This window comes from Aulonocara sp. 'chitande type north' Nkhata Bay, linkage group LG11 (genome assembly GCF_057382095.1).
Source record: "Aulonocara sp. 'chitande type north' Nkhata Bay isolate Kocher_YH1m ecotype deep benthic linkage group LG11, A_spYH_male_GT1.1, whole genome shotgun sequence".
NCBI lineage: Eukaryota > Metazoa > Chordata > Actinopteri > Cichliformes > Cichlidae > Aulonocara > Aulonocara sp. 'chitande type north' Nkhata Bay.
Window position 1 is genome coordinate 14,143,077 of NC_141354.1, and position 10,261 is coordinate 14,153,337.

Consider the following 10,261-nt stretch of genomic DNA (forward strand, 5'->3'; position numbering starts at 1 on the left):
GGATCGTTTGGGGCTCTCCCCGGAGGATTACCGCCGTCAGTTCTGGGCCAGCAGGATGTCGGGGGGGGAGCGGCCGTTTGCCTGGGCTCGGCAGCTGGAGGATGCGGCAGCGAGGTGGCTGCGACCGGGCCCCTCGGCTGGGGAGACGCGGATGCTGACCATGGTCGTCCTCGAGCAGTTCGTGGGAGGCCTGCCCGAGGCGACGGCTCGTTGGGTTCGCTGCCACCGCCCGGCGGATTTGACGGCGGCGGTGACGCTGGCAGAGGACCATCTGGCGGCCGACCCGGTACCGGGCCGTGAGGAGCCGCGGCGGGGCGCCCGTGTTCCGCCGCCCAGGCCACCGGCGGCGGCGTCGCAGAGGAGAGGCGGCGGCCCTGCGGGAACGGAGCAGGCAGCAGGGTGGAGCCCCAGGAGCCCGTTCCGGCCGCTGCTTCCCGCCGGAACCCCGGCGGCCGCCGAGGTTGCCCCGGAGCCACGGGGAGCCGCACAGACGCCGGGGCCGGACTGTTGGAAGTGTGGGCGGCCGGGGCACCTGCGCCGAGACTGTCCGCTCATGGAGGTGGGGCAGGTGTTCCGCGTTGCCGGCGCTCCAGCGCCCGCCCCCGGTCCAGGAGTGACGTACCGCGTGCCGGTAAGGTGTCAAGGGGGTATTCGCCATGCTTTGGTGGACACGGGCTGCACGCAGACTCTGGTCCACCAAAGTTTGGTTCGCCCCGGGGCATTGTTGGAGGCTGACTGGGTGGAGGTTAAATGTGTGCACGGGGATATTCACAAGTACCCAGTAGTGTCACTGTTGCTGAAATTCAGGGGCAAAACGCATAGAGTGAAGGCGGCGGTTAGCCCGCGCCTGTCGCATCCCCTTATTTTGGGTACGAATTGGCCGGGGTTCCACAGCTTACTGGGGCAGTACGCGGGGATGCGATCGCGGTCTGTAAATTCGTGTGACGTTTGCGCGGCGCTCGGCGGTGACGCGGGGTCGACCGACGCTGACTCTGGGGGGGAGGAGGAGGCGGGGACTTCCACGGAAGCCCCGCCGCCTCCCGTTGTGTACCCCACGGAAGATTTTCCACTAGAGCAGTCTCGGGACGACACCCTACGCTCAGCCTATGACCAAGTGATGGATATTGATGGTCGCTCGGTGCGCCCCGACGCTGCGCGAACGTACCCTCATTTCCAATTGCGGAACGATCGGCTTTATAGAGTGAGCCGTGACACTCACACTAATGAAATCCGCACACAGTTATTGGTGCCGCAAAGCCGCCGGGAAATGATTTTCCAGGCGGCTCATTCGAACCCCATGGCAGGGCACTTGGGTGGCGAGAAAACTCTGGAGCGCATAATGGCCCGATTCTATTGGCCGGGCATTTGGGCCGACGTGCGCCGCTGGTGTGCGTCGTGCCCCGAATGCCAGCTGGTTAACCAGCCGGCCGTGCCAAAGGCGCCGTTGCGCCCATTACCGCTGATGGAGATCCCGTTTGAGCGTATTGGCATGGATCTCATCGGGCCATTGCACCGGAGTGCACGCGGCTATCGCTTTGTGCTGGTCCTGGTGGACTACGCAACGCGGTACCCGGAAGCAGTGCCGCTACGCACCATTTCAGCGAAGAGCGTGGCGCAGGCACTGTTTCAGGTCATCTCCCGAGTCGGTATTCCGAAAGAAATACTGACTGACCAGGGCACGTCGTTCATGTCGCGCACATTGCGGGAACTGTACGAATTACTGGGTATTAAATCTATTCGGACCAGCGTCTACCACCCTCAGACTGATGGGTTGGTGGAGAGGCTGAATAAGACTTTAAAATCCATGATTCGTAAGTTCATTCGCGAGGATGAACGCAATTGGGATCGCTGGTTAGACCCTCTGTTGTTTGCAGTGCGGGAGGTGCCCCAGGCCTCCACGGGATTTTCTCCCTTCGAGCTGTTATACGGCAGGAAGCCGCGGGGGGTGCTCGACCTGATTAAGGAAAACTGGGAGGAAGGTCCGAGCCCTGCGAAAAGTGAAATTCAGTACGTGCTGGACCTGCGAGCAAAGCTGCACACACTGGGGAGGCTCTCGCGGGAGAATTTGCTCCAGGCCCAGCAGCGGCAGCGACGCCTGTATGACAGAGGGGCTAGACTCAGGCAATTTTCACCGGGAGATAAGGTGCTTGTGTTACTTCCTTCTTCCAGCTCTAAATTACTCGCCAAGTGGCAAGGACCCTTCGTGGTCACACAGCGAGTGGGGGACGTTGATTATGAAGTGGTACGGTCGGACAGGGGCGGGGCCACGCAGATTTACCACCTCAACCTCCTCAAAGCCTGGAGGGAGGCGGAGACCGCTTCTCTAGTGAGCTTGGTAAGAGGGAGAGATGAGTTGGGGCCGGAGGCGCCAAAGTCTAGCATCCCCGCCTCCCTCCATTGCAGTGACCATCTCACACAGGCCCAGAGGGCGGATGTTGCTGCATTGCAACAGCGCTTTGCCGACGTGTTCTCCCCCTTGCCCGGCCGTACTTCTCTCATAGAGCACCATTTTGAGACGCGGCCTGGCGTGACGGTGCGTTCACGGCCCTACAGGCTGCCGGAACATAGAAGGCAAATTGTTTTCCGGGAATTGAGGGAAATGCTGAGGCTGGGAGTAATAGAAGAATCACACAGTGCTTGGTGTAGCCCCATCGTCCTTGTAGTAAAGAAGGATGGGTCTATACGGTTCTGTGTCGATTATCGCAGAGTGAATGAGGTGTCACGTTTTGATGCTTATCCCATGCCCCGGGTCGACGAGCTCCTGGACCGGTTGGGCACCGCTCGCTTTTTTACGACTCTGGATTTAACCAAGGGCTACTGGCAGATTCCCTTGTCTACAGAGTCCCGGGAAAAGACGGCCTTCTCCACTCCGTATGGGTTGTACCAATTCGTGACGCTTCCGTTCGGCTTGTTCGGCGCCCCTGCCACTTTTCAGCGCCTCATGGACCGGGTGCTGCGGCCCCACGCTGCCTATGCTGCCGCCTACCTAGACGACGTCATCATTTACAGTGACACGTGGGCGGGGCATGTGCGGTGTGTGGCCGCGGTGCTGGAGTCCCTGAGGCAGGCGGGGCTCACGGCCAACCCGAAGAAGTGTGCGGTTGGACGGAGGGAGGTACAGTATTTGGGGTACCACTTGGGGAGCGGGCAGGTGCGACCTCAAGTGGAGAAGACGGCGGCGATTGCATCCTGCCCGCGTCCCAAGACGAAAAAAGAGGTGAGACGGTTTCTGGGGCTGGCCGGCTATTACCGGCGGTTCGTCCCAGGGTTCGCGGACCTGACCAGCCCCCTGACTGATCTCACCCGCAAGGGTGCCCCAGATCTGGTCCAGTGGACGGAGCGGTGCCAGGCGGCGTTTGTGCAGGTGAAACGGGCTCTCTGTGGAGAGCCGCTGCTGTTCACACCTAACTTCTCCCTCCCTTTCTGTCTGCAGACTGACGCCTCGAGCAGAGGGCTGGGGGCCGTTTTGTCCCAGCAGGTGGGGGGAGTTGACCGGCCGGTCGCTTACATCAGCCGGAAGCTCACGGACCGCGAGTCACGGTACAGCACCGTGGAGAAGGAGATCCGGTGGGCGGTCGACTCCCTTCGCTACTACCTCCTGGGCCGCCCGTTCACCCTCTGCTCGGACCACGCCCCGCTGCAGTGGCTCCACCGCATGAAGGATGCCAACGCCCGGATCACTCGGTGGTATCTGGCCATGCAGCCCTTTAAGTTCAAGGTGATCCATAGGCCGGGCGCGCAGATGGTCGTGGCCGATTTCCTCTCTCGCTCGCGGGGGGGGGAGTAGGTTCGGCCGGATGGGCCCCGGCCTCAGTCGGGCGGTGGGGATGTGTGGCGTGGGTGTGGTCCTTGGCCAGCTGCAGAGGAGGCGTGACGCAGTGAGCTCCCGGGGCGGCGCAGGGGCGGGGTGAACAGGTGTGCTGGGATCTGACAGTGATTGTGTCTCTTTATATGTTGGCAGTGACAGACGGAGACGGAGGTGACAGCAGAGAAAGAGAGCGCGGAGTATATGTGTCCACGTACAACCCCGAGTTTAATAAAAAGTTCTGCACTGTCAAAGTCGCTCCGGCTGGTATTTCTTGGGTCCACCGTTACAGGGATGAAAGACAGAACTCCTATAATATTTAAAACTTTACTTTCTGTATTTTGAAAATACACACCATGCTTATATGAATCAAAATTTCAGTGAGTCTTCTGCAAAGAGTTAGCAGCCAGGAATGCTGCAAAAATCTGAAAGTAATCAAATTTGTATCTGGAACAAGCAAAGAATAACACATTCCTGAACTTTCACTCCAAATGCAGGATAACTTGTATTTCTTTATAAACTAAAGAACTACTGGTGTGAAACTTTGCCCATTAATACAGTCAGATCCAGTATACTAATAAAAAGATCACATGTGGACAAATAGGTCATCAAGGAGAGGAGCCCATTTTTCACGCAGGATTGTTTTTCGGTAAGAAAAAACTGAATAAAAAGGAGGACGTACAAAACGAATGGTATTCACTCATTTTTTGCTAGTTCAGCTCACACGGCCCAATTTTTTTCTGTCTCTCATTTGTTGTCCCTTGAGTCCAATAAAGCTGTCATTGTTGAAAAGGCACAATGGTCACAGACACAGACATAAACACAGGCACACACACTACTTGCTTTTACGAGCTTGCTGAACAACGCTGTAGTGTTTACACTGTCGTGCTACTTTGCTGCGGTTGTGAATTCCAGTGAGTCATATCAAGCCAGGCATTATACTAACACGGAATCACTCCAACTTTATGTCAAGACACAGAAAGGGAGAACATAACTTGATGATTACAACCCAACAAAATTTCAAAACCTATGACCAGTCAGTAATGTCTGCAGCATGAGGTTGTTTATGTTTTATTTTCTTTAAGTCAGTTTTACTACATAAAGCCAAGAGTAATCGAATAAAAAGACAGTATACTATTTGAGACCAACCCGTGGTCATTAGGTCTTGGCTTCAACCTCTGAAATATAAAAGCAGTTTGGAATACAAAGTTCCCTTTCAGGAAGGTATACGTACTTGGGGGAGAATGGTCCAGTCATGCCAACTAGATTATTAAATAAGGAGGTGCTCAGGGAAAGGGCACTGACTACGTAACAGGAGAAAGTCTCTAACGAAGGATAGGAGAATAGTACAGAAGACTCACTCATCCAGAGAACTGTCATGTCTGCCACTGAGTACATTAAGTACCACGGTCTCCTCCTGCCCCTGGAGGCCCACACCACGGAGAGCTTGGAGTACGCCCAAAATTTCTGTGTGGAAGACACTGATGTGTTTGCCATCACTTATCCGAAGTCAGGTATGTGTTTGTTCTCATATCTGTTGTCGCTTTTTAGCTTTTCTAGTTGTCTCTGATGGTTTTTGTTGATAAGCTTTAGTTTCCACATTTTATATATGGAGGAATTTATTCCTGTATATTTAAGAAATTTGTTTTGATGGCAGCAAAACATCTCAAAAAAGCTGAGATTTGGGCAAAAGAACACTGAAAAGGGAAGTGACACTAAAAATAATCACATGGAGGAGCATTTCAAAACTTATTTGGTTAATTAGCGACAGGTCGTCAGCAACATGACTTGGAATCAAAAGATCATCTCAGAGAGGCAGAGTTTCTCAAAAATGACGCTAGGCAGCGGTTCCTTTCTGAAAACAGCATTCACAAGTTGTGGAATGGTTTCAGAAAAATGTTCCTCAAATTAATGCCTGCATATCTGAAGGTGTGGGGGTCTGTGCTTATGGAGTGAGTGCTTGCACATCTGGAAAGGTGCCTTCAGAGCAGAAAAGTAACTTTTAGTTTAATTTTTCTGTGATTTTCTGCCTCTTTTTCTGTGATATCCTGCCTTTTTGGCCTAAAGGGACCACCCACCATTGGAGAGGAACTCCTCTAATAAGCACATCAGGGCTTAGGAGGGTAGCTCAAATAAGTCAAACGATATAGACCAAAAGCAAATATCCATTACAGAGCACATAAATGAACCGGCTTGGATATACAGGTTTCAGAGGAACATACACTGCCGTCCAGGCAATATCTTTTTCAGGGAAGGTCTTGCATATTTCAGCAACATAATGCTAAACCACACACTGCAGCTATTACAGCATAGTAGAAGGTTCTACTTCAACTGGCTCCTTTCAGTATGGAAGAGTAGCAGCTCTACCCTGAGGCACAATCTCTAATGGAGAGACCAGCCTCCCTTCAGAGAAAGGCCATTTCTGCCAACTTTCTCAAACTTAGAGGTGCTGATTCTCATTCCCACCACTTCATACTCAGCTGTAAGACAGGACAGCAGGGGGGAAAGTGGGAATTTCTTGAAATTCAGAGATTATACATAATGTCCTTATTTATTTAAAAAACAAACTGGAGTATACTCTCTGTATCCCATTCAGAGGTTGCATGAAAATGCTATGCAGTTAAGTGAAGGCTCAACAAGTTAGCTTACTGTTTGTAATAATGCACCTTGTAGGACTGGTAGAGAGCAGACTGTGGGCTTCATGGTCAGTTTAACAGACAATGATGGTGGGAATATTATTAGTAGTCCACTCACTGAGCTTGACGTTTATAGCAGCTTCATACTCTGTAACATCTAGCATCTCTGTTGGCTAAATCCATAAACAACAGTGAATCTCAGAGCAGCAGCATACCTTAGCTGATCACAGCATGTACTCAAAGAAAAATCCTACTGGAGCTCACATTGGGAATTGTTCTTATGTGATTCTTTTCCCTATGCCCACCACTCCAACAGATCTTAGCATTCCCCCACCTACTAAATCCTAATGTAATGTTGGGCTACATAAATTTTTTCTGTTTACATGTTGATGCAAAGTCACCCATCTACAGTGCAGGCAGCAGCAACAAATGTAAGGCTGAGTTAGCTTAGCACAAAAATAGCTGGTAGAAATGTTTTTCAAAGAGCTGTTTTTTTTTATTTTTGTACTGAGGGTACATTTACATCCAGTATAAGTACACATGCTTTACGTATACTTGGTCAAAGAAGTTGAATCATCTGGACGACCCTTTCAAATTTTGATTTGTCAGACCTCTGGAAAATCTTTCACTTAAGTCTTTGTTAGATGAAGTCAGCCTCAAAGAAGACAACAGCCTTTCTGGATCTTTTTTCCCTTGCAGGGCAGGATGTTGTTTTGAAGTTGTGGTGCAATGACAAACTGTGTTCAATGGCATTGTTTCTCAGAAGGGTTCCTGAGCCCGGGCATAGTTTCCAATACAGATTGTTATTTCACTGTTATTTCTTCAGGTACAATCTGGATGCAGGAGATCCTCCCACTGGTGCTGAATGGGGGGGATCTGACCCCCATCCATACCATTCCTAACTGGGAGAGAGTCCCATGGCTAGAAGAGAAACAACTGGCACGGGTGGTGGATAAGCTGGCATCTCCACGGGCACTGGTCTCACATTTTCCATACAGCCTCATGCCCCCTTCCTTCTGTGCCTCCAAAGCAAAGGTAATGACTCTGTGTGATATTCCCAATTCATTCCTGATTATATAAGAGACTTTACACTCATTATGTTTTTGCACTCTTTCTGCTGTAGGTGATCTACGTCATGAGGAACCCAAAGGACATCATGGTGTCTTCATACTACTTCCACCAGATGGCTGGCTTCCTTGAGGATCCAGGAACCTTTGATGAGTTCATGGATAAATTTCTTGAGGGCAAAGGTCAGAGATCAAAACTGCACTTCTATTATCACCAGTAGAAGAGTGGTTGCATGTGAATGATTTGCCAATTTCTATCTTATTTGCAGTGATGTTTGGAAAATGGACAGACCACGTAAAGAGCTGGAGAAACAGTGAACTAGGAGACAGAATAATGTACATTACCTACGAAGAAATGGTTCAGGTAAAACACTTAAAAAATTTTTTGTTAACAACGTCTTCCATTGTTTTCCATGAAAGGAAAGCATAACAGATCACTGTACAGAACACTTTATCTTCGAGCATTGGGTTGTCAGTATGTCTGCAATATTCCCAATAGAAAAGGTTATTTTAACATTCTTGCTGTTAAAAAAACCCTCAAAGTTCATATTACGTTTGGACGTATAGTATTCAACTAATAAAACTCAGACTTTTTATCGTGCCAAAAATGTGAAGCTTAAATCACTCAAATCGCTGACCTTTCAAAGTATGATCTTAAAATGACTTCAGAATGAGCTTTCATTAAAAGCTAAATTTGAAAAACACACACTGTTTCACATAATATAACAACCGTGTTTCTTCCAGGACCTGCCTGCATCACTCAGGCATATCTCCGATTTTCTGGGCTGTAATCTGACTGAGGAAGTCATTCAGAAGATAGCAGAGCATTGTTCTTTCAAGAGCATGCAGAACAACAACATGTCCAACTTCAGTCTAATCCCCAAGGTGTACATGGACAGTGACAAGTCTCCTTTTCTAAGAAAAGGCGAGTTTCCATATCTTCTATCAAAAGTGTATTTTTAGATTTCTTCCCAGAATCAATTTCTTTTCTCATCAGATGTTTTTATGTTTATGTGACTCAAGCTTGACATGTTTTTGTTGTCAGGTATTGCTGGAGACTGGAAAAACCACTTCAGCTCAGAGCAACTGACCCGATTCACCTCTGTGATTTCCAAAGAGCTGGAGGGTGAGAGCTTCTCTCTGCCATGGAGCCTGGATTGACCACCATAGAGATCAGGAGTGGCAAAAATCCTGGCCTGTTATTTCAGACCAAGTAATTCATGCTAACTGAGCCAATATTCTTAAACTTATTTATGGTTTCAATATTAGGACCATGAGTAAATAGCATTAGAAGTAGCAACGTTTATTCACATGTCTTCTAATACAATTAAACCAGGATTCAGAAGCCTCACTGAGTCCATTAAAGTTCTCATGACTGGCATGCTTTAAATTAAATGGAGACTATTTATAGATACAGATAAAACTAGCTTGACAAAATATTTAGTGTATCCTGATATAAATCTGAAGCCACAAGCACTGGACATTAAAGATTGTACAATTTGTGCTGATTTACCCACAAGGAAATACTGTTGCAACATTTGAATTCCTCACAAATTAAAGTGAGATTTTTATACCTCTATACTGCTGTTTTAATTTTATTTTCCAGTTCACATAATATGCTGAAATCTGTCATTTTTTAGTAAGCACTTTTTAACTTATTTTTATCTCTAATAATTATTTACATCTTCATTATTTTAATATGTTATTTTTTGGAGGGGGGAATTGAATAACTACTTTAGATTTAACTTTAAAAAAAAAAAAAAAAAAGTAAAAAATTATAATTTGCCCAGTGAGTCTAAACTCATGCACTAAAATGTACTATGTGAATACTTAATTTCTGTTACTTTGGTATTATTTAATCATAAAATACAGGTTATCGCTTATTTGTGTGATAATTTAACAGAAATGATGCCTAGCAAGAGGAGTAAAAATATAAATCTGATGTCTGAATGTACTGAAAAATGTTGGTAAAGTCCTTCAGATTAAAAAAACCATTTTTTTTCAGGACCATTTCTTTTTAGGCTAATAAAATTGGTGTAAGAATTTATAATCTGATGTAGTCTCAGCCTTCACTGATAAATGATGGCTTTTCCACAGCCATAGCAGAGATGCTTTTATTTAGAGTTGCTCTTAATGTAAACCAGGTGTTATTACTTTAAGTGTAATATACTTAATTAAAAAAATAATGCAGGGCAACTTTAAAGGAAAATGTGTTACAAGAACAGTCTAGAATCTAGATTTTAGATTTATTGTTATGTATGGTCATTCTTGGACATTTTCTTTACTGCACCCTGTGAACTCCTAGATTGCGCACTTGTTCTTTGTTTACCTCAACTTTGGACTAAATGAAGAAAAGGCTCAGTACGCCTGGAACTCAGTGTAATTGGCAATCAAAAAATATAGTTAAACATTACATGAGCGATTACAGACTTTGCACCACATAGCGTGCACTTCATCTACTCATAATGCACCAGATCAGTACCAGATGAGGAGTCTCGTAATACCTGATCCAGCTCGAATTTGAGCCAAATGTGCACAAATTTTATTAGATTAGAACGTTCAGTGTTATTCAAATCATATTCCTTTTAGAAACTATTGAACAACAAAACAGTAAAATGGGAGACAACAGTGGAGAAAAGTTAGCTTTTTTAAAAGTATCTATTTTAAGATAAATGAACATATTTGTACATTTTGTTTAATTAATTAATAATTTATTCTGAAAATATATAAATTTTTAACAGCATTTATTTTAA

General features: G+C 47.1%; 1 protein-coding gene across 1 annotated transcript; it reads left to right on the forward strand.

The window, feature by feature from the left end:
- The first annotated feature begins 3,575 nt into the window (after nt 1–3,575).
- On the forward strand, nt 3,576–9,419 carry LOC147318647 (sulfotransferase 2B1-like). The gene is made up of 6 exons (XM_086309891.1): nt 3,576–5,319; nt 7,268–7,476; nt 7,565–7,691; nt 7,778–7,872; nt 8,253–8,433; nt 8,554–9,419. Exons 1-6 carry the CDS (start codon nt 5,184–5,186, stop codon nt 8,667–8,669), a joined length of 864 nt encoding a protein of 287 aa, XP_086166017.1. The 5' UTR covers nt 3,576–5,183; the 3' UTR covers nt 8,670–9,419.
- The last annotated feature ends 842 nt before the right edge of the window (nt 9,420–10,261 follow it).

Bases quoted from the DNA above. Each gene is read 5' to 3' on its own strand.
- LOC147318647 (XM_086309891.1), top strand. From the start codon at position 5,184: ATGTCTGCCACTGAGTACATTAAGTACCACGGTCTCCTCCTGCCCCTG. The intron at 5,320-7,267 runs GTATGTGTTTGT...TTATTTCTTCAG, and splicing joins CATCACTTATCCGAAGTCAG to GTACAATCTGGATGCAGGAG. The intron at 8,434-8,553 runs GCGAGTTTCCAT...TTTTGTTGTCAG, and splicing joins GTCTCCTTTTCTAAGAAAAG to GTATTGCTGGAGACTGGAAA.